Source organism: Apteryx rowi, unplaced genomic scaffold (assembly GCF_003343035.1).
Source record: "Apteryx rowi isolate R43461 unplaced genomic scaffold, aptRow1 scaffold_4, whole genome shotgun sequence".
NCBI classification, from domain to species: domain Eukaryota; kingdom Metazoa; phylum Chordata; class Aves; order Apterygiformes; family Apterygidae; genus Apteryx; species Apteryx rowi.
The window spans coordinates 9,442,922-9,467,643 of NW_020450529.1; the positions used below are offsets into that span (position 1 = coordinate 9,442,922).

At 43.9% G+C, this 24,722-nt stretch overlaps 1 protein-coding gene across 7 annotated transcripts in view; it reads left to right on the forward strand.

The window, feature by feature from the left end:
- Positions 1-24,722, forward strand: part of CADPS (calcium dependent secretion activator) — a 196,134-nt gene that overhangs the window by 86,980 nt on the left and 84,432 nt on the right. For 6 of the 7 annotated variants that reach the window (XM_026074973.1, XM_026074975.1, XM_026074974.1 and 3 more), the window contains exons 9-12: positions 5,514-5,622; positions 6,876-7,088; positions 18,479-18,615; positions 23,934-24,121. In XM_026074973.1, the coding sequence (XP_025930758.1) occupies positions 5,514-5,622; positions 6,876-7,088; positions 18,479-18,615; positions 23,934-24,121 (647 nt within the window). The remainder of the gene's footprint in view (positions 1-5,513; positions 5,623-6,875; positions 7,089-18,478; positions 18,616-23,933; positions 24,122-24,722) is intronic. The other variant, XM_026074977.1, reaches the window with a different exon arrangement.

The window sequence follows — 24,722 nt, forward strand, 5'->3', positions numbered from 1 at the left end:
GCCCTCTCCTACCCCTGCTCCCTGTTGCAGATGGAGGCAGCCAGTCCAGCCTCAGCTCTTTCAGTGCTCTTCAACAGTACCACTCTGCCCTCTGGTACCAGAGGTTAAGAAATTTATGGTAATAAATACTCAAACTCTTCATATCCATCTAAACAAGGCACAAAGGTGCCAAATGGCATAGGCGGCACTGTGGAGGAAGGTGTTGATGGCAGCTTGGCTCCTTTGTGTCAGTGGTGCCTCGCTGGTATGAATAGAGGCTTTGCGCAAGTACACAGAAAGGGAAAGGGAGCTCTACAGGGCACATTTCCATTGCTAGTTGGCTTCTGTAAGCCCTGGAGAGAAGGGGAAAGGAGCAATAACTCACTTGTAATTTGGGCAGAATAATCCCTCGCACCTTCTGTGTCTGTGTAGCTGTGAAGGCTCTACAAGAGAAGAGATGATTTGTTTGGGTGTAGTGGGTGAGAGCAGCTCCTTTGTGCCATTTCTGTAGCTGGGCCTCATCTCTTTGGTGCGTGCACTCCCATGTGGACTTTATTTGGCCCCTTGGTGAAGGTTTGCAGCATGGCGCAGCTTGCAGGGCTGGTGCGTATGCTTGCTCCTCCAACGTGCGCCCGTGCGTTAAGGGGGGATAGTTTTCTCTTTTGAATGAATCGCAGTCCTCTCTGCACACTGCCCACCCTTCTCGTAGACACCCTTTGAGATGAGCAGCAGAAGAGCAGAATACTGATTAGATGTAAATTACATGGCAGAGACTCGTTACTTGCCTAATTTTAAATCCTGAGATATGCAGTGTGAAAGCGATGGCAGAATATGGCCCTGAGCTTGGATGGAAATGGTCCGCAGCATCACAAGTGAGGAAAATGCTTCGTAAAGGCAACAGTAACACCAGTGGCAGTGGTAAGCAAAAGCAAGGAAAGAATTGAGGGCAAAGTTCTCTGTGAGTGGTTGAGAGAGGAACTGTGCATCCATCACAGATGTTGGAAGTGTTTCCTAAGTTGCTGTATCAGCTGGCTGAGCACAGCATACAAATTTCAGCCCGTGTGCCAATTAGACCCTTGATCGTGCAAAAGCTGGAATTTTTTCATAGCTGACAGAGCTTGTATTAATTCTTTGCAAGGTCTAATGTGCTGTACTGGAAATAACACTATTGTTGGTTTTGTTGGGCTGGCTGGCTTTGCGAGAGGAAATTTCTTATAATGATTCTTAAGGGCAAGTGAATTAATTACACCGAGATTTCAGACTGAATCTGTTTTTCTCTTGTCATAACCCCATTTCTGTGCTTTGGCAGCATATGGGAAGTAACACTCTGTGGTACCTGGATGACATGTCTGTTGAGTAGCTTGAAGCAATTTTTGGCTGATTGTGTCTGATGATGTTTGTAGCATGTTGCTGGAACCAGATCAACTCTCTGCAGATTAAAACCAGTTGCAGTGTCTACGCCTGGATCTATTGTTCTAGTAACAGACTCCCTGAACTCATTATAATTTAGACTAACAGTGACAGTTCCTGCTTTCAGCAAAACTCAGCTGATTCTGAATAAAACAAAGTGTAGTAAGTGTTCAGTAACTCCAAATAACCAACAGAACTTGAAAATAATTCAGCAAAATTGCAGTATCCCACACCAGCAATCCTAGATTGTGGTCCTCAAATCAAGGTAAATGACCCGTAGCTTGTCCCCATAATCATATTAAATCATGTTTTCAATTAGACCTTTGCTGAGAACTGGGCGTGGGTGGTGACTCTTGAGAAACCTTGAGTGTTGAGGATTAATACGAAATGTTTGGGAGCTGCTGGTTAAACAGATGTCAGAACCCATTAGACCTGGTTAGGGTGGATCCTGAATACGTAGTCCTACTCTCGCGGGCTGGCGTAACAGGCCTGGCTTCCCTTCATGCAGATCTGCCCTGGGAAAACACGAACACACCTCCTGGTTAAAGGAAGAAGTTAGAACAACTGTTACATCCAGTTGTTTAGGGATGAATGAATGTGCTGAGATGTGAAAACTGTTGTTTTCACATTTGTTTCTTTAAGCTAGATCATTTCCTCTGCTCATTTGTGCCAGTAAAGGGCTGAGGAGGCAATGTACATCTGGAACCAGAGGACAAGACTCTCCCATCAAAGTGGAAAGCTGTATTACAGCTGGCAGTATCTTAGCACAGTTTCTCTCCCTTGGGACAAAATGCATGCTGTTAATCTAGGAAAAGTCCATTTAAGAATTTAACCCAAGTGGGGCGTTGTTATGTCAACAGTGAGAAATGGGCAAGTGACTGACTGAGTTGTGTTATGCTGGAAGTGTGAGGAACAACAATTAACAGGTTTGAACAGGATTCTCGGAAAAGCAGTGCTGGCCAGAACAGAAGTATTTGGTGGTAAAACAAGGATGAAGTCAGTGCTGGTTAATACTTATCCACTGTATTTGTTAACCAGTAGGATTATATAGCTGATGACAGAATATGGTCAAGTGCCAAGAAAGTCGGATCTAATTTAGCAGCCTAGGAATAGTGAACTTTGGCATTTGTCTCCTGCTGTCTCTGTTTTCCCCTTCCTGATTTTCTTTGTTTCTTTTTCTCTCTTTTCTCATTTTCTTTTCCTTCTGTTCTTCTTCTGCCTCAACTTATATCTCAAAATAGTGTTCATTTTTTGCAATGGATCAGGCAGGGCAGCCTTGGGTTATTTCCCTTCTTCTGGTTTCACTCAGTTCAGCTTCCTTAGATGCCCCTTTGCTGCCCCTCATCTAGTCCTGGGATGAAATCCCAGTTGCTTCGAGAGTTTGTCCCTCTCTGGGCAAAGATTTCTCCTCAGTCTTCCTTCAGCTTCCTCTTTGTATCCATCTTTTTTTCAATTACTCAAACCATTCATCTTGCCCATCCCATCTGCTCACTTGCTCTTATACTCAGCTATGGGTTTGGTGTGAACTCAGCAGGCTGCAAGATGAATTTCTGCTATTAACTATTTCACTTGTCTGGCCACTTCTAAGCTTCCACAGAAAGCAAGCTTTATAAAGCACGATATTTTCTGGAGGGCTGATGTGAGGCAAGCTGCAATCTCCCCCTGATCCTACAGTGCTGTTCAGCAGAGAAGCAGAATTGTTACATACCGAGCTTTCCGGGATCAGATTTTGTAGGATTTTTTTTTTTTGCCACCACTCACAAATGGAAGGAGCCACCCATCACTGGTAGCCGGGGCATCACCTTGGTTCTGACTGCAAGGGGTAAATGCCCTAGGCAGCCAGATAGGACAGACAGCCTGGTATGCCGGTCCTTAAAGTCATTAGCTCCAGCTGTTAGGTGCAGGCACTCTGCGCAGCACAGTTGGCACCTTTTCCAGAAGACATCAGTAGCAAACCATTATCTCCTCCTTCCAGCCTCGTCCGAGCTTGCCTTCTGCCAGGCACTTGAACAAGCTCTTGGACAATCCTGAACTTGGGCTTTGGACTTCAGCTGTATGAACAGAGAATAAGTAGGACACGATGCCAGATAGGCCCAGGCTCATCGCATGTTGTAGACTGACCTACAGGTTTCTTCCCATAATGACATAGAGCAGCTTATTCCAGGGAGAGCATGTGAAAGCTAACAGGAGGGAGCAGCTCACTCTGCATCTATCCCAGGATGCCTCCACCAAAGTCTGCTGTCTGCATCTGTCCTTTTTTAGCTTTTAAAAGGAGAGGTATAGACTCCGAAATGCTTGTGTGTGTTTCCATGTGTTACTGTTGTGTTGATATGGTTGGCTTATTGATATGGATGAAGAATATTTTCTGGGTCCAAAGATGAGATGAAATGTTTGTACATGAAGAAGTGCCTGAAATTTAGACCTCACTTTGTGGGTCAGAGAAGATATTTTAAACTACTGAATTAATTTTACCTGTGACTGTGAAGCAGCAACAGGAAAATGAAAAAATTAGTCTAATCAAAGGTAGATTAGTGTGACTCATTTCAGGAATTAAATTTATTGTGGCATCCCTAAAGTACAGGTGTCTAACAGGGACAAACCAAATGCTTTCTGTTGTGATGAAATCACAAGGTCTTCCTTGTAAATAAAGCGCATTCAAGAGTTTGTCCAGGAGATGGCAGCAATATACTGCAAGTATAACTGAATGAAACCCGCAGGAGTCGTCTGAGTATTGTGCTGTGGGGCACTCGGCTATTTTTAGATTTCTTCTTGTTAATCATTTCAGTTTTTGTGTTGCCGGTAAGATGGTAGGCATTCAAAGTTCACAGCATATAACATGCACTAGTGTGCTCCTGCTATTGGTCTGTTACTTGTCAATCTTTCATCAGTGCTTATAGTTTTAAGGAAGATGCAAGATGCTTAAAGCATCACTTTTAGTCTTACTCCCACAAACGTGTTAATGATAGGGTTTATTCTTAGGTGGTTTTTGGAGCCGTTCCTGGAGTAAGGCATGGCACAGGCAGAGGCTGCTGAGTGCAGGCTGGCAGCTAGCGGAGGCCCGTAGAGGGCAGCAATATACCAAGCACTGCCTGGGAGACGCTAAACCAGAGAACTGGGTCTCCTGCTTTAAATAAATGACATTTTATTAGCGATAGATGCCACCAGAATATGCGCTGCATGTGTATTTGTAACAGAGCGGTTTACCCCTAGTTTGGAGGCAAGCTCCTCAGCTGCTGGGCTGCAGGGGAGAGCGCAATCGCTTGCATGAAGCCCTTCTTTCAGGATGTTTCCTGACTTCCCGAAAAATGACAAACACGATTCATTGCCATCCACGAGAGTTTTAAAGATCCCTCTGAAGTCAAAGTTTCCTCCAGAGGTCAAGAAAATGTCCACACTAATAAAATTATGTAAGGAGTCCAGGATGTGACACAACCTTAACAAAGTCATTTGAAATCATTTGACAGTAAATTTCCCTGCAAGTTCCTAGCCTAAAGCACGGAGAATCCTTTGCTCCCCGCACAGGCTTCTCCCAGACGATCCACATTGCAACATGCGAAGTCTGAGCGGGGTCTTGATGCGGCCTGATGGCCTCCCGAAGGCGAGCCGGGAGCCTGGCAGAGCCCCCCGCGGCCGGAAAGGCTTCCGTCGAGAACTTGACATTGAATGTGTCGTGTCATGCAGATGGTACCTCAGAGGAGTGAGAGCTGCCATTTACAGCACTGATGACAACAACTGCCGAGATCAGTGGGATCTTAAGATTGCTTTAATATGACTGGCACCTAGCAATTTAGCTCACATTGTTTGTGACAGGGTGTCACTCTTGCACTTGTCTGGGAATGAATGAGTTTTTTAAAGCGTGTAGCTTTCTCTCTTGGAGGAAATTAAACCACTGTACGTATTGATGCCGAGAATTAGATGCCAGCCATAGCAGGCTGTATTAAGAGAGTGCTTTGCTAATGCGTGCTAAAAGTTTAGGCTGTCTCAAGTGGGCAATGCCCATCAAAATTAAAACTCCCCCTTCCCTGGTCACCATAAACATGCCGTAAATGTGCAGCATTTTTAAGCACTTTGGATTGCCTTGTCGTGGTCACCTGGTGCCATCTTAGCTTTGTGGTTTTCTTCAGGTTAGTCAATATACATTTGCTATGTGCAGCTACCGGGAGAAAAAAGCTGAACCTCAAGAGCTGCTGCAGCTTGACGGATACACTGTGGACTACACTGACCCGCAGCCAGGTACGGGAACCGGCGGCTTACGGCTGCGGCAGAGGTGCTCGTGTCTGTGACGCTCAATACTGCTCCCCAGCTGGAATCCTCTTTCTCTCTGCCTGTAGCTGCACTGGGATCAGTATTATTATAAATATGTTTGTGTTTATACTGCTCATTAGCTATGCATGACTTTACTATAAATAGATTTAAGGAAATGAGCTGAGAATTGCACATTAAGAAGGAGAGACTAGTCTTTTCTGGGGCACCTAAGTGAATAAGACACTTAAATCCCAGTGAAATACGAATGTGAGCGGAATGCTCAAATTGAGTAATAATCCTAACCTGTGCCTCCAGATTATATTCCTTAAGTAAAAAGTTAGCAAGTATGTTTGTCTTCATTGTAGGAAATATTTATGGGACCAACCTTTTTTACCTGTTGTATTTTCTCTGGGGCAAATGTATGTGAGCAGAAGGGGCAGAAAGCATCCTGGTACCTGGGTGTACCTACTTGTTTACATGGTGCTGAGACCTTTTTGCAAGTGGAGGAGCACCGTATTTCTTTTTTTTCAGCAGGGCAACGCACTGAGCGTGGTGGTCCTCACCTTGCCCTGCATAATAGCATCCCCCAGGGGAGATGAAGAAAGAAATAGGTTTTGTTGTCAGAACCTTGACTGCAGGTTTGTACCAATGTCAGAGAGACAAGAAGATGGACACTGAATCAGGGTAAAGATAGAAATAAGTGTGTGCCCCTCAGGGAAGATAAAAAAGCAGTGTCCCATCAAGCCCCTGTCAAGGCAGTGGCAGTGATGCCGCAATAACAGGGAGTTTTATCTGAGAAAAGGCTGGGCCTTTCGGCCCAAACGGCTTTTGCGCAGCATGAGTACTAGTGCCCTCAACATCATGGATCCATGCCTCCCACCGCATCCCCTTAAAAACCCTTACGCTCCGTTTTTAACCAGGCTCAAGCAGTCCGACCCGCACTGCACAGCCCAGCTGCAGACGGCGGGTAGGTGAGAGAAGCTATTAACCCCGCACGCGTTGGGTGCGTTTTGGTAATCGTAGCGCAGGATGTTACCCAGAGCCCTGGCGGGCTCGCTGCTGGGCGGGCAGTGAGTTTGGCGCTGGGGAGGTGATTCAGCTCAGCCGGGAGCCGGGACCGGCAGGGGCTTCCCTGCGGAAACCCCTGGAGCACAGGTTGCAGGGAAGCCAGGTCTCGTCACTGGCCTCAAAATCTGCGAAATTCCTACCCGCTTTTACAGCTTGCCTTCCTCTCCTGCCAGGTTTGGAGGGCGGCAGAGCGTTCTTCAACGCGGTGAAGGAAGGAGACACGGTGATTTTTGCAAGCGACGACGAGCAGGACCGTATCCTGTGGGTCCAAGCCATGTACCGAGCCACCGGCCAGTCTCACAAACCTGTGCCGCCTACCCAAGTGCAAAAGCTAAATGCTAAAGGAGGAAATGTGCCCCAGCTAGACGCCCCAATCTCTCAATTTTGTAAGTAAATAAGTTCTCTTAGAGAGCAGAAGTCTTTGATGGAAAGATTTTCTGCACTGATGTAAATCAGTATTCGTACACATGTTTCAAGAATACAAAACAGATTTATTTCATTATCATTAAGCTGCTTTTTACATCAGTGGGTCCAGAACCAGTTAACTTGTGTGTTTAACACAACCAAACCCGAGAAACAAAATTCCTTGGGGAAATTGTCAATGAGTATTTTAAAGTGCAATACTTGATGGAGGAGAGCCTGGGATCTGAAAGCCTGAGACCCAGCCTTCTTTCTGCAGGCACACGCTTTACCCCCACACAATAAACTGCAGACCCAGATCAGAGCACTTCATTAGTGCCATTAGCTGTCTATCAAATGTATCACGTGCTCAGAACTACAGGTGCAAATCTCGCAAGTATGAAATACACACACAAAAAGAGGTCTCCTGCTGAATATTCAACTGTAGGAAAACATATGGTATTTTTAACAGGTTGCTTTGCAGGCCAGTTAGATGTGAATTTAAAGCAATCATCTTTTAAGTCGGAGCTATGCCGCRTGTCCTGTGCAGTTATACCCAGTTTGCTTAATTTGAAATTTAGAGCAATTTCCTTTGTCTTGCAAATGTAATTTGATTATAAACCAGACAAATCCCTCCTCACTCATCATTTAAGTGATTCTAGGGAATCAGCATACATACTGAAAGGAAGAACAAAGTGCTCATTTTTGTTTAACGTACCTTAATAGCATGTCTCGTATCCCTTTGCTTTGTAACGTACAACATTTCATGTTAATTTCAATAAAATGTAGGTATTAGAATAGAACATAAGTAAAATAAGGAAAAGTTCTAATTAGATCTTATTTCTACACATTTCAAATAGTCTCTGTAAAACTGTTATTATTTGGAATATTTTGTTATAAGGAACTCGGAAAATATACCCCTTGCAACATCTGCTTGCTTTTAAATATCATTTGAGCTTCTTTTATATTGGTTTAACTTTTTCATGTCAGTATCCAAAATAATGATGGAGACATACATCTGTGCAAGCAATGTTACAGTGGTAAACCACTACTTTTTTTTTTTTTTTAATATATATATCCTGCACACGTTTGCATATTTTGGGCTCCCTTTGGCCTTGCTTTGCTTGTGATGTGAATGAGAATGTAGCATGATGCAGCTTGGCAAGCACAAAGTCAGTATTTTCATTTCAGTGATCCTCATCCTGTTCGTCCTATTCAGGTCATTGACTTAGGGGGTGAAGGGTGTAAAGGACTGGGGTCCTCACCTCAGAAAGCCAAAATGGGAGGTAGGAATTGGCCTCCTACAAGTGGGAAGTTTAATCTCTGTGATTAGCCTTCGGACCTGGCTGCGTCGTGCTGACCTGAATGCACTCACAGGGATTGTGCTTATCTCGATCCAGAACGTTTATTCAAAAGCTTCTTGGAAATACCAGGCACGGGGCCTTCCTTCTCTCTGCATCCATTTGTAGTGGGAAGTGTTCATGTTTCATGACTGCTTTTTTAAGTGCTAAAAACCTGCGGTGTCGCAAGGGAGAGAGGGAGAGAGATGCAGGTTATGGCTCCTTCCCCTAATAAGCGATGCTGAAGAGTACTCGCAGCTGGTAACATCTCTTAAGGGACTGTGTGCTGTGTGGTTGGTGCAGAGAGGATGCACTCTTGCTCGTCCCAGTATGACCCTGCAGATTAGGATGGCGTAACAACTTCAAACTGGGGAATCGCCTTTCCCTCCAACCTTCTCCCATCCTGCATATGTCAGGCCTGGAGAATTTTCTGCTGGGTAAATTCCTGTTTGTTTATGGCATTTTCACTTTGCCAGACTGTTATGTGGAGTCGCATGGAGGAGAAACCGAGTCCCCTTCCCAGAGACGTCCCAACTGCCTGACAGGGCCCGTAGCAAACATCTGCTGGGACGCAGGGGAGGGATGGGGATGCCCCAGGCCTTCAGGTGTGTTGTCACCATGCAGGGAGCTGAACTCCCTGTGCGTAGGATAACTAGGATGTAGAGGGGATAGCTGACTTCTCCTGGCCCTTGCCAGGGGATGGCAAAGTCAATAACTGAGCCCAGGAGTCCCCTCGTCATCTAAGCACAGCATAGCACATCCGCCAGAGACTTGTGCTGCTCACGCTCATGCAGACCTGCGTCAGTCTGGCTTTGATCAAAGGCACAGAAATGGCGCAAGTTTGACCTTGCTTTTTCCATCTCACTTGCCTGTCAAGAGGCAGGGGTCTCCCCTCCTTCCTTCCAGTGAAAACAGCCTGGATTTCACCCCTTGGCTCCTGTAGGGTGTCAGGGGGCATCCTGACCCTGAGGGGAGTCAAGATCTGACCACAGTTTCTCTCATTTGTTCTCATGCTAATATAGCCCTGAATCTGGATCATTCGGCCTCTTTTATGCCACCACCCTCCTTCCATCAACAATATGTCTTTCCCAGAAGCTGGGCAGCTTCAGGCTCCCCTTGTTGCTGCAGGCACTAGGAAACCCTTTCAATTATGTTGTACCAAAGTGTGGAAGAGGGAAACCAGTAAGCTCCTGAACCTGATGATGCCTTGCGACATTCGCATTCTCTGAGCTTGGCAGATAGAGAGTGTTTTGTTCACAGTCTTCCTTCCTCCTCCTCCCTTGGATCTAGAGCCCTTTGAAAGCTCCTTGTGCACAGGACCTTCATCCTACAGGAGGAGGAGGGAAGCACGCTGTAGTACACGTTCATCTCAACAGCAAGGCCTATTCGGTTTTCGTATTTTAATGTTTATATGTGGCAATATTCATTGCAAAAGTCATTGGGTGCTGAAGTTAAATAATGAAGAGCAGAAGTGAGTCATGCACACTACATGTGATGGCTTATCAGGAGTCTTAATTATAAGAATACATATCTCAAGTCATTAAGTCTTTAAATTCAGACATATCAAGTATTGCATTTTTAAAAGGGTCTTGGTGTGTTATTGGGTTTTTTTGGTTTGTGTTTTTTCTTTTTTTTTTGCCTGCAGAAAGGTAAGGACTTTTTTGAGACATTTTATTCTCGTACATTTATCTTTATACTTGACATATTTTTAGTGCTTATTAGAACCTATGGTAAACGAAGGATTTTCAAAAAAGTAAATGTTCAGCAATTTGACTAGTAATTGTTGTTATAGCTTTCATGTTGTAGCAGTCAGAGATGGCACATGCGCATGCATGCACATGCAGAAAAAAATCCAGCCCTCCACTCCTGTTATGGAGCTGTCGGTTAAGCAGAAACTTGAGAACAACGTATTTTGCTGTTGGGAAAACTTGGGAGTACTAGTGAATTCATTTGGTTCCCACCTAATTTGACTTAGCAAATAGAAACTTTATGCAATATTGAAATTTTCATCTCTAGTTCAATAGCAGCACTTGATTTGGAAGTAAACAGACAGCTCTAAACAAGGGTGGTATATGTTTTATTTGCAATTTAAGTACTGAAAAAATAGATCCTGCTATTCATTAATTTTTGTATGAGTCTACAATCCCTTTTATGTGGGTGAACAATACCTGTTAGTGTGAATAGTTTTGCTTTTTTTTATTTTGCTACAATTTAAAAGAAAAAATCCATTAACGCAAAGCTATGCTTTTCTCCAATATTTGCATTATAAAAGAAAAAACCCAAAACTGTTCTTGTTTACTGTTGAAATCATGCACAGTATTATAGTTAATAATGCTGCCAATACATATTACACCTTTTGGCAATATTTAAGCTTCATAAAAGTGGTCACTTGTCTGACAGTACCAATCTTTGTTCGTTTTGTGTTAGTGATACATTAAACAAAATTTCCAAACATGCTCAACATTCTTTTTTTTTTTAAAACAAACTTTTCTTTTTAACATGAAAGATTGGTCGGTAATTGTTTTACATATCACTTGTGGTTATATTTCATTTTTAATGTCTGTTTATATTTAATGACTGTTAGTCACACCATATACAGAGTTGGTTGTTTTGAGAATTTGTAATGATTTGTTCCCCCATAATAAGTAGCTAGGTTTATTGAGCTTCATAAGAAATTTTCAGCTGTAAGTGTTTTTTTGGTTGGTTTGGTTCTTTTTAAGTTTCTTTTTCATTCTTTGCTTGAACCCAAATATTTAGCTGCTAGGTTAGGGCTCCTGTCTGCTTTCCTGAGCCTTGTTGCTAGTCTTTATGTTATTCTGGTTTGTTCCTTCTTACCCTGCTAACTTCTAGCTGGACTCAAGGGTAAGTGCTTCCCTGTAGCTAGCACAGCTCAGATAATCAGACTAGATTATCTGACATATGCAATGTGCTTTTTTTTTTTTCTCTCTTAAATCTTTCTCATGTTTAGATTTTGTAGTAAAAACTTTCCATGTTATTTTCCTGAATTTAGGTTTGAAATGTAAGTTTCCATACTGAAATTAGGATGCATGTGATGTTTGCATAATTGCCTTCTCTCCCTGGCTTTCACATTGGCATCAAGTGATCCTCTTAGTAAAGCCAATCATTAACATTTCTATTTTTCATTCCAAGATGTAAATATTAATTAACATCACAATAAAACTGTAAATACTACCTTCTTTTGTTTCATGGAATTTACATCTAGTTGACTGCTTACTGCCTGAAAACAGATCATTTTGCACTCTGACAATATCGTTTCTCTCCGTTGCAATGCTTAGCTGGGCGTAGCGCTCCAGCGGCGCGGGGCTAACTGTGGACTCCTCAAAGCGTAGAAAGGTAGGGCAGTAAACCCGCGGAGGCCCGGCCGAGCAAGGCGAGGCGCAGGACTCAAGGGAGCCCAGAGCCCCTGTCCACACGTGCCTTGCCAAAGCAAGCCCGAGTCGCCAAGGCTCCACAGCTTCCTCTCACGTAAAGCCGGGAGGGGATTATTTCGGCAGCAAGCGGCAGCTCTCTGGTCTGCTCTGTGTTTGGACCAGACAGGAAAGCTGACCCACTCCGAGTTAAATCCGTCACTCACGGAGGGGCTTCTGCTCTTCCCCAAATTATCGTAAACCAGTCTATTTAGCGTGGGTCTCAAACACCAGTCAAAGCATTGCTTTCTAAAGAATAAGCTAGGGGAATTATTATTTTGCCCCTTAATTGTTACCTTTTCCTATTAGAATACCTACTTTAAAAAGACAAAAGCATGAACTTATGCATTAAAAGAGATTTTCCTAAGTCCTTGTTCAGTCTTAAATATACAAATCCTGTATTGGCGTTAAAAGCTTGCTTCTCAAATACCTGGTGAGTGCCTGCTTTCCTTAGGAGGGAATAGCATCAGTGGGTCACGAGAGCTGGCAAATATGTATCCGGAGTATCTGAATGCAATTATGAGAAGGAACAGGCGGTGTCATCCCTCCTGGCCATCAAACAAGACTCCTTTTTCTTCTTTTTCCTTTTGTTCCTTTTTTCTTCCTTTTTCTGTGTGTGAGTATGTGCGCGTGTGTATAAATATACCCCTGGGTAGCAGGCAGAATTCCTTCTCAGCAGACACTTTCTTTTTTCTTTCCTTTTTTGCTTTCTAAATGTTTGGATTTCCAAAGAGGATTCTTATCAGACTTTACCACAAAAAGTTAATTTGATGGAAATACAGATTTTTTTGCCTCTCTGAAAGAAAGAAAGAAAGAGTGAATGAATGAATGAATTTGGGTTTGGCAACATTACATATATTTGCACTACAATGCATTGCTATCCTATTAGATTATTTTAATAGTTTTGTGCTTTAATTGCTTTATTTTTTTTAGATAGATAGAGGTATCATGAGAACGCTGCTGTGTCTTCTGTATTGTCAACTTGCAGATGCTTCATTGCAGGAATGCAGAATTAAAATGTTAATTCAGTTCTCACATAACTTGCATGAATTTAAAAATAGCCTGTAAATCACTTCTACGTGCTTTAAGAAGCATGGGGCTTTAACTTATGAAATATAAATTCACAGGTTTCCGCAGTCATCCAATTCAAAATATTTTTAAATAGTTATATAAATGCTGTGAAACAATGTTTTGTATTATAAATAGCTGTTTTCTAAAATGTGTTTTTAATTTATCACACGAGGAGACATGTAAGTGCATACTACAAATCCTTATTTATTTAACAGCCAAACGTTAGATAACTTAGATTTCAATTCAGTACGTAGTGTGTCTGGTGATTTACAGGAAAATTCTTAATTGTTTATTAAACCTTTAACTCGAGCAGAAAAGAATTGATGTTTGCAGCAGGGGAAAAGCAATAAAACAAAGGAATAAAATGCAGATTAAATTTAAAGCCATCTTCTAACATGGAATAAAATGAAAGACGAGGTCTTAGAGAGCTGGCCGAGAAGCGAGTTGAGTCTGCAGCAGAGGCCGTAGCTCGCGGCAGGGCAGAGGCGTAACGCGGCGAGGGGCGCAGACCTGGGCGCGCGCAGCTGCACGTTGCAGAAGTGGCAATGCCGTGGTGCGCTGAGAGGAGGGAGCTGGTAAGTCACCAGCCGGCACTGCCAGCAGCTCGCTCACAAACGACAGGATGGCATTTTAAGCCCCGGCGTGGGTTTCTTCTCCCCCCCCCCCCCCCCAGAACACCGGTATTTGCTAGTCGAGCCTCGCGTTCGACGCAGCCGAGCAAAATGAGGTTCCTAGGCGCTTCCCCGTGGTGCGTCTTTAGCAAGTGGCAGCCCGAGCGCGTCCGCTAGCTCCGCTTAATCTGCGCGAGCGCGAGGAGACCTCGGCGCTCCTCCGAGCACGCAGCGGAGCGCGCGGTGCGGCATGGCACGGTGCGGCATGGCACGGCGGGCACGCCGTCGCCTGCCATCGGGCTCCCCCTCGCTCCCGCTGCTCCGCGCGGCCACGGCGGAGCCGCCCGGCTGCAAAACTCGTCTGGCCGTGCCAGCGAAGACTTTTCTAGAAATATCTGTGGAGGAATAGCTGCCATCAATCATTGTCATTCCTTTATTTCATGTCTCCTGATGAGGTTGACTAGTGTCATTGTTTGTTACTGTCCAAACCACATCTTCATTCTCGTAATGTCAAGCAGATATGACAAGCACACATTTTCCAGATGAGTAAGATACAAAGTCACCTTTTAATTTACGGTTTTTGTTTTTTTAGTTTTTTTTGGTCTGTTTTTAATAAACAGATGTGTGGTAAGATTTACTGAATGTTCAGTTGCCTTTGGTACTAAAACAAAGTCACTCATTAATGAAAAGAAATTAATCTGGAGTAAAAAATTCTTACAATAAAATGGCTACCTACAGCCTTTTATAACAAGAATTCTTTTATGGAGCTTGTCCCCCGTTATTAACTTCACCGTTCACAGAACAAAATCTGCCAAAATTATTGCCGTAGCCAAAGAATTGCAGGGGGCAGTGAAACACATTTTAAAAAATCCAAGAATGGGCTATTTGACCATTTTGTCTCTTCCTTGTTAAATGACAGTTACACAAATGGAAAGGCAGCCCTCACAGGACAGACTGGTGGGACAATCCTTTGTTTTTCATTATTATTGTTGTTGTTGTTGTTGTTGTTTAAATCTTTGCATTCCTGACACTGACAGATTTTTAAGACGGAGATTTCAAACACTCGCACAAAACGTGTGTTTGACAGAGGGCTAGTTAACGCAGTCAGTCTAGAATGCAAACTGGAGAAGAATGAACAAAATGAAAATAAAAGCAGTATTCAAGAAAAGACAGCAATGTAAGTTTAAAAGGATAGTCTAAAAGGCCAGAGTGTCTAGTTTTCCCGAAGAAAGACTTAGGGAGCCTGCACTGCCTCACGTTACCTTTACTGGCAGGCTCCCTTCTGAGACCACCATCGAACACCTTTCAGCTGCATTTGAGTGCAGCTAGTCCAAACATGTCAGGTAACTTTTGTGGGCCTGCAGCATCATTTTTCTGGGGCCCGGAACAAAGAAGCACCCGCTAGCTTGGCACAGCAACTTGGAAAGGGATTGTAAATTACTGGAGCATCATATAACTAACTTTCTTTGGTTTTTCCTTTCTTTTTAACTAGAGTAATAGCGCAGGGTCAAAAAAGCAACCGCATTTGACTGAAACAGTGGATTTAAAGCACTTACAAATTCATTGTACAGTTTGGGTGTGAATATTAGCCATTTTCATTTTGCAGTTTTTTTAAAATCTCATTCAAGCTGTACAAGCCATTTTGAAGGAGGACGGATTATATATAAAACTGTCATTTCATGTGCAGATGCAGGCATTATTTTAAATCACAGATCAGCTGTCTGGAGTGGAGGAACAATATATTTAGATCTATCCTTTTCTTTTTGTGTTTTTTTAGGAAGATTATTGCTTTCAATATAATTTGACTTCCAAATTAAATTTTTTTTTAATAATTCCTTTAGAAAAGATCAAAATGCAAAAATAAATTGCAAGTCGCATGGTGCGTTTGTCACATACCAATTAATTAAGAGAAGGTAAGTTTAGTATAGGTTTGTCCTTTTTAACGTGCTCCTAGTTACTCTTAAGAAATCTAAGCATGTAGGCCAGGGCAAATGTTATCTGTAAGCGAAATTCATGTGCGTGTAATCATTCTCCAAAGACATCTCCGGTTCAAGTCACACCTCCTGTATTCCTTAGCTGGGTGATTTGCAGGCAGCCAGTCCTGCAGTTCTGCCAAGGCAGGATGGTTTGAACAGGCAAGAGCTGCAGCACCGGGCCGTCGGCACCGAGAACTGCAGCTGCTCATCTTCCTTTCCGTGTCAGAAAGCCGCATTTTAGCTCCCCGGCTGAGCAGGACTCATGCGGATCATACCTCTTTGAAATGCATCGTGGTCACTCGAGCTCATAAACTGCCACGTGTGATTCCTCTCTGCTCGTGTGGTTGCTCTGAGGTGGGGAGATCTCTGGGCAAGCAGGCGCGCAGCGGGGAGCCCCGAACGGGGTCGCTTCGCAGCGGCTCGCCAACGTAAAGTTGTCCCTGCGCGTGGGCAGCCGCGAAGGCCTGTGTAAGCGCCATGTCAGTTCTCGGTGCTTGGCCGAAAATTGTCTGCGCGCCCTCCTTGCTCAGAGAGACCTTAAAAAGCACAGGACAGATCCTCAGCTCCATGCAAGTCAGCGAAGCCTCAGCTGACCCACTTGAAGATCTGCTCTGTGTCCACCTTGTTAGGGGAACGTGAAGGGGGGAAAAGTTTGCTAGTTTGGAGTAAGAAACGGGCGTTTCAAACGTGCTTCCTAGCACATCTGCTCCAAAAAGGTCACCAACGAAAGGGCTAGGGGACTCTTCAAACTTCCAGCTGATTTACTCGCTTCTCAGAGTCTCGTTTGCTGAGCAAGAGGATTGACAGCGTATCAGGGCTCCTAATTGAAAAGTAATAAAATCTCTGAGTGAAGCTGGCAAATTAAGGCCTCCAGCCAATTTGTCAGCTTGCAGTCTACTCAGAGGAACCAGGGAGAGCAACAATCTATTAAAAATAGTCTGATAATATCTGTTGAAACATTTTGTGGGCACTAGCAGTGGAATTGAAAACAGCATATAGGCAGCCTTTGGTAGTGCACTCAGTCAGATCGATCTTGGCCCAGAGGGACAGAGACGATGGGGCAGGAATCTGTCAAGACAGACAGGAGCCAGCCCACCGGCGTGCGAGCCCGCCACCGCGAGACCCCGGCTCGGGGTGGGCTTGGCGTCTGGTGCCTGAGGAGCTGCAAGCTAAACGTGCCGTGGAGGTGATAGGCTCGTTCTGCGCGTCGGGGAGGTTGCCCCGCTCCCCAAGCCAGCCCTCCTCGCGCGGCCCCGGCGCTGCGCGGCGCGGCGCGGGCTGGGGCTGCTTTTCCTGTCCCCGAGCCGAACGCGCGGAGTCACCGTCACCAGGAGATGGGGGGGAAGAATTGGGACCGAAGAGGCAGGCAGATAGGAGGCCAGCAGGACTCACCACGCGAAGCAAAACGGGGGAACGGACCCTTGAAAGCTGTAGAGCCTACTGTAAAAATCGGCATTTATTCAGCAGAGTTTTAATGAGGAAAATTGCCAGCTACTGCTACTGAATTAAGTATTGCTAGCAGCTAATTGAAATGTTACATGTTTTAATTTGTCTGTTTTCTTTCCAGTGGGTGATGTTATTTATATGATTTGTATATAGTTAACGACAGACGATACAGAAAATGTAAAGATTGCTTCCAATAATTAGTAATATCTGAGAGCACAGACATGAACGAGGTATTTAGGAAGACATGCCATCCCTTCACAGGTTCATACTAAATAGTTAAGTAAAACATATATAAAAGAATACTATCCTATTATTTAAAGCATCTTTTATTCTTTTTTTAATTAAGGATTTTTGTTTCTTCTGGTAAAGAGCAATTTTGTTTTAAAACAAATACAGTTGCCATATACTGCTAGTGCGGAAAACTGCATTTTTGTGTCCTCTCAGCCACATTGTTTCAAGGCCACCCAGTTCCCCTAGGAGGTTATAAACAGGGGAAGGATTTAAATCCTATTCTATCTGTCGAGGATTTGGCAAGAACCCATATAGTAGGAAGCTGAGCACAGACAAAAACGAGTGAAAGGTGTCTTTTAATTCCTCGGTTGCTGGTAGAACAAAGCCTGCTCCCAGCAGGGTCCCGGCTGGCCGCACCCAGGCTAGATTGGCGGCTTCATTTCAACTGGGGAATTTGGTGTATTTTTAGTTAACCATGTTGAGATTAATTAATTAGTCCCTAGGACTTAGTGCCTGTAAACGTCATCCAAAGCAGAAAAGTGTGAATACGTTGAGGCTATTAATTCACAAAAAAATGGCAGCTCATAATCCAAGCAGAGGAAATTGTGTCCCTCTGTCAGGATGACTGGCAGCTCCAGCACACTATCAGGTTACTTTCTGAGTGATAACAAATTACATATCAATTTAACTTGTTAGCAATGCTTAAAAGAGCATCTTTTTATTTCTTTGAGGTAGCATTTAAAGTTGCCATAAAAAAATTGCTGTGGGGAGACAAACATTGGCATTTGGGTAAAGAACAATGTGACTGGTTTGATACCTAGAAAACCTAGTAAATTTAGAGAAAATGCTACAGCTATAACTTCATTAGAATGGCAGAATCTATTATAATTAACCGCAACTAACTAAATAGGAGCTAATTTACTTATGTGAGCCAAAATTCTGTTAATTCATAGTGTATTGTAAGATACAGAATAAGTTACTGGGTTTGTGTTCTGTTTTTAAGTACAGAATAAATGCACTTATAATGAGCAGTTGACAAGATGTTAATTCTAAAATCTTTTGCCTAAATGCAATAAGATAGTCCATAACTGATGCAAGTTGACAATGGGAGGTGAAGAGTATACTATATAGCTTGGGAAGAGAAAAGTTAATATAGGGAAGGGGAGATATTTAGCTTTCATGCTTCATACGGTATATTTTTCTGTTGTATATGTCAACTAAAATGTGTTACATCTCTCTAAATGGTGTCTTTCTCTATATGTATAAATGAACAGATGCAGATAGAGCTCAAAAGCATGGCATGGATGAATTTATCTCTTCCAATCCCTGTAACTTTGACCACGCTTCACTCTTTGAGATGGTTCAGCGCCTCACTTTGGACCACAGACTTAATGATTCCTATTCTTGTCTGGCAAGTATATTCTTTGGTCTCTAGTGATATAAACATCAAGCAGCAAAGTCAAAGGTAGTGCAAGTGGGGGCTAATCCCCCTGTTGCTGGAAGATTGACTTCTGTTTACACCAGGTTTGAATTTGGCCCAGAGGTATTTTCTTTTGAGAGGCTGGCTACAGTGAACTGACTGCTGTTCTTCTCCAGTAATACTGTCTTTATCGTTTCTGTTTACTGTGCTTATACTGTTTCTTCCTATAAAGACAAACTCCTGTTTGGGAATGTACAATAGAGAGCAGAAACAGTGTTTTGCAGCGTCCCGCACTGCCTTCCAGAATCTTATGGATGAAAGAACAGGGAAAAGATGACGGTCTGGTACTACTTCCAATGTCAATGGAGTCATTCGAGGAGTAACTGTGGCCCAGCTTTGTGTCTGTTTATGAGCAGGGATCCCAAGCAGGTAACAGGAGGGACCAGGTGGATATACTGCAGTGACAGGCCTGCAATCTGTCCTTGCTCATGTAATCGCATGCCCATCCTGATTATTCTCATGAGCCAAAGTTGCAGCTCTCAGCCCATTGCTGTATAACCATGGCACTGAGTTTCTCCAGGAGAGCTTGGAGCCTTTGTCCGGGGTGCAGTGCTTTGCGGATATTAGGATCTGTGAGGATATAAATGACAAATAACCTTTAACAGTATGACTTGAGCAATGAATTTCTAGCAGTTTAGGTGAGGAGGCGAACTGTACTCTGAGTTTCTAAGAAAGCAACAAGATGAAGCCTTTCCAGAGGGTGGATCAGGCCTGAAATGCAGGTTGTGTCCTGAAAGGCGTGGGACAGACCCTGGCCCTCCCGGTTTCCTTGTGGTGCACAGAAACCTCCACATGGGGGTGTCATCATTGGCTTGTTCTGCAGAAGGAACACCCCGTGAGGTTGTCTTCACGTCTTGCCCACTGTGTAGTCCCTGGAGCTGGGGCTATTGAGTAGCTTTTTCTTAAAAGCAACAACCTGGGAACACAACAGAGCAGCTGGCAACAAGACTTTTGGTCTTGAATCCTTTCCTCCAAGTCCTCTCCACCGTGGTGGTCCTCTCATCTGCTTCGCTCCTTGCACCAAATTCAAGCCTCAAAAAGACTAAGGTCCAGTAAGTGCCACTAGCAATAGCGAGTTGTCTTCTTCCTCACAAGGGGCAGTGCTAGGAGGAACAGTTGTGGACATCCCCTGAGGTAAGGATGGGGTGGGGGAAGACTGCAGCGTGCACCTTACCCACATCTATACAAGTGATATCAGTAGGCTCAGTGGGACCGTTGTCTCATCTACGGTGGGTTTCTCACTGGTTCCATCCAAGGTCTTTGCTCCAGCAGGCTGTGAATTTGTCATGCAGCTTCCACTCCCCACGCATGGCTGACACTAGGAAGACCATTCCTATCCATGCATGTCTGACAGATTGACTTGCAGCTGGTTTGTCTCTGTGAGGTCTTGGGCCTGGTGAGAGAGCTGTGACCTTTGAAATAAATTCATGGCTGAAGGAGAGGTGTGAGGCCATCACTGAAAATGCTTAATAATGTTTCTCTTCGAGAAACCCACCAGCCATACTGCTGCTTACTATCAAGATGTTTAGGCTCTTGCTAGGAGCTACTGGAGTGATGGAGCTCTCTTCAGCACCGATACTTGTGCCTCTTCGGAGAGGAGTATCACCAGTTAACCATCTTCTATCAAATCACCCATTACAGAGCGTTGTAAAGAAGAGAGTAATGGGCTGTGTTCACCCACGCTTGGATTTCACATGCTTCTTTCCTCTATTTTAGTATGTTTTTCCTGATTATGAAGTAAAAAACAGACTGACCTCAAAATTTGCATTCAACGGCAAAGAGCCCTATTGCTCCTGATATGTCTGTGGGAAGTTTGTGATACCATTGCGCTGGCTTGCCTGTAGGAGCTTGCAAGTCTGTGGTAAGCCTTCCCCATCCATTCTGTATGCTGCTGGGTTATCCTTCCTATAGGATATTCACATGCAAGGTCCCTTAGAGCTTTGCCTTGTCGCACCCCTTTTGCCCATGCGTTTCCAAACGTGGACATGGAGTTGCCAGGGGAGGCCTACCCAGATTCAGCGGCTTACCCTCATACCAAGAGATTAACTCAGCTTTGTCTCCTTTCCGTGGAACCAGGTTAAACAATGTTAATGCAAGCCCACTCTCTGGCGGAGCCAGGCATCTCTATGAAAACAAACAGGCTGTGTGACTAATCTCAGCTATGGCAGGAGTGATGTTTGCTGGCAGAGAGCACCGTGCTGGAGAAAGGGGAAGAGCATTGTCTGCGTTGCTTACTGAGGGTTCTCACCCATCTTCCACAAACTGATAGCGCATTCACAGCTTTCCCTGGACTTTCAGATAGGGGAGGAGCTCTTCCAGCTTAATATTGACCCCACACTGGGTCTTCCTGCCTTTCAGCTTGGATGCTTGCGTTCTCTCTGAGACCGCCCTTGAACTCTTCCTGAGACTTCCAACCTATTGCCAGCGTTCATGGGATTCACATAGTACAACACGCCATTTAATGAGGAAATGTGGTCTTCCAGAGTGCCCAGCCTAACAGAGATGATGTGAAGGGGTCAGAACAGAAGGCTGGTAAAGCAGGCCACCAAATTGAAGTGGTTTGTGTTGTCAGCAGTAAACGAGAAAATTCAGCGATGGAAACATGAAATTTTTCCCTCAAGAATCATGATTTTCACAGAAACCACATTTAACTTTAGAAAAATTGCCAGTGATTCAGACTTCCCAACCAAGCCTAGCTTTACCTGGCTCGAAAGCTCCCACTGCACTCCCCACTGGTGCTTGGTACATGTGGCTGCTTTTCAATGCGATTTGGCTTCTTAAGCATGGTCAGTCAAGTTCCCTGTGCTCTGCAACCTCCCTCTGATGTCCCCTCTACGTTTCATCATGCCATTGCATACCAGCTGGGAGACCAAACTGAGCTATACCTAACTGTGTTGGGTGAGACACCCAGTGTGTCGCTATCGGTTGCATTTGCCAGACTCGCTTGTTGTCACGTTGGTTGTGCCAGGCAAATCTTAATCAAGAGCCAGGATCTGCCTGAAGATTTGGGGGATTTCTCTGAATACAGCCCTTCATCAAATCTTGAATTTGTTCTGGGGCTTTGGGGAGCAGCATTAACTGCCTCTTGCGGCTTTGTTCAGTAGGTGCAGAGGATGGGAGCAGGTTCTTCATTTCATGCCTCTGTCATCTCCAACCTGTTGCTGATCCTTACCCTCTCTGATTAATCCTTCCACAGTCTGAGGAAGGATTCCTCCTCTTCTTCTTCTGTACACACTTTCATGCAAAAGGAGACCTTCTGGTCTTACTGGGCTCTGAATTGCTCTACCCATAGTCTACTTTGGCATGCTCTCGTGAGGTATCATGATAGGCGGTTCCATACTGAACCGGTCTGCTCGAGCTGCCTTTCAGCGAGCTGTGGAAGAGATCTTGAGAGTTCAACCCCTTTCCTTCTGTCCAGTGGAGGACCAACATTTCTGCAGACCCCAAGCCAGGGGAGCAATGTGGAGAGCTCCCTATCACCAGGTCCAGCCTCCTGTCTTCCTTGACCCCAAACTCTTGCCTTGATATCTGACTCCGATGTACTTAATGCCAGCCTTCCCATTGATTGTAGGGCCGATATTTCACCCCATAAGGATTGAGTCCATTGTATACATTAAATGAATGTAACAAGTTAAACTACATTTGTACCCCAGTGATCAAATTCACATGCCTTTCTATTTCACAGCAGTTAAGGTGTTTCCATATTTTGGCCATACCTGTTCTCCAAAGATTTGTATGAAAACAGGAAAGGTGAAGAGATTGTCCAAGACTGTAACAAACAGGCAACACAAAGATAAAGAAATCCAGAATCAAGCACAGAACAACCAACCAACAAACAAAAATATCAGAAAAAGCAATGAAGGCAAATATACCCCTCCCAAAAAATAACCTTCCAGAGTGCTGTCCCATCTGCATTGTTCTGTGTCTTTATTTTGAAATGTGCACTTCTAGTGATCCCAGAACTGTAGCTACTCCCTATATCTATCATTTTCCCCTCATTATTTTAATTCTTTTCTCAATCTGTTTTGGAGTTGGCCCAATAAGGATGAGCAAATCCTTCTCTATGTCTTTGAGCTCTTAATTGATATTTCTTCAACTCTTTTCAAAGCAGCTATTTTGGCATCTAGAAAAGATTTGGTGTCATCTGAGTGGTAGAAAATATATTTTAATCTTTCACAGCAGTGTTGTTTCTAAGATGTAGCATTTGGGGTAACAGATGGGGTGGCAAAGAAGTTGCCTATAGGGGCAGTGCTCTGCCTCAACTACTCTCCCGCCCGCTGCAGGAACTTTTCAATTAAACGATGAAAGATTTTGCAGCTTGATGCATTCCAGAGCTGCGTCTTAGCAATTGTTTAGCACCCAAATTTCCATGTAAATATTGATGGTTTTGCAGCATTTTGAAAAGCATTCTACAGGAACATTCTCGTCCTAGCTAGTGCCTTCACTAAAGGCAGAGGCGCTTTCCACGTCGGCTGTCCCAGGTTGTTCACCGGAGCACTGCGCCAGAAAGGCATCCTCCTTGAGAGCACTGAGTTCATACGACAAGCCGTGTATCGCCAGACCCTTAGGACTGACAGACAGAAATAGTTTGAGATTTCTGGATGGTTAAAGAAACCCTGCTCATTAACAAAGCTTACGTTTCCTCCAATGCCAAGGAATGCTGACCTGCCGGTGGTGGGTGATCTCAGAGTGCGTCACCAATGGTAGACAAATAAGGACGATGTGAAATGTCCCTTGCTGGTACTGCAGAGCTGTGTTCCTCTGTCTTCAGCACATTCCTACCCTTGCCGGATGCAAAAGAAGTCTTTATTCAGTATAATCCTCCATGTTCTCCCCCAGGTCAATCTTCTTGCTCATGGCCAAATGTACAATCCTTCCCAAAAGTAAGATTACTGTTTCATGCTGTTTAAATAATCAAATCTTTGTCATCTCTTAAAGATGTAAGTCTTTTTTATTGCTAGGCAGCGATATGAATTGGCCTAACTTTTCAGCATTTTAAATGACATTTCCCTTTAAGGTAGCATAATACATTTGTGTTAACAATTGCACTGAGTATATGCTGTGATTGGGGGATGATATGCAGACTGTATTGTTTGAGTTAACAGTGACCTCTCTCTCTTTTTTTTTTTTAATGTAGCATTAGGTTTGTATTTCTTTTATTAGAACAGTTGACCACTACACCTCCAGATCTGATAGCATTTGTATTTAATAACCTATATTTAAAATCAAGTCTCTTTATTTCTAAACAGGGCTGGTTTAGTCCTGGCCAGGTCTTTGTGCTAGATGAGTATTGTGCACGTAATGGAGTGAGAGGCTGTCACAGACATCTCTGCTACCTCAGAGATTTGCTAGAGCGCGCAGAAAATGGAGCTATGATTGACCCCACCTTACTTCACTACAGCTTTGCCTTTTGTGCATCACATGTTCATGGCAACAGGTAAGGAATTATTCTTGGCTAGCAGTGCCCTGCCAGCAAGGGATGACTTTGTCAAATATAGGTTTCCTTGGATAGTGCGCAACAGTCCCCAATTTGTTTTCGCATTGGATGTCTGGCAGCAGCGCTTCTAGTGGCATAGTCGGTTTGTTTGTTTGTTTCGTTGCTTGTTTAATGTAAGCAATAAAAATGCACGTACGGGATCCAGAAATGAGGGTTTTTAACTTTCTTGCCCAGGCACCTGCTAGCTGTGGTTCTGGACCCCGTAGAGTTGAAGTACATGCCACAGTCACAAGTTGAAGAATGGAAGTAAACAATATACTCTACTGATTTAATTGCTATGTAAGGGAATCTGACAATTTGCAACAGTGAAATTTGCAGCAGCATCCAACTTTAATATTCAGAAGTGATTTAAGCCCTTAGGCACCTGTGTCTCATTAAAAGTCAGTGTGACGTAAGTTCAGAAATTGCTAAACATAATTGAAAATTTTTTCTTGCTGCTGTTGCAAAGCAATTTCAATTTCAGAAGTAGCCCCATTCCTTTCTCTGAAATGTGGCACATCTTTGACTCTAGGAAGTGGAGCTGTGCTTTTTCCTTTTCTAT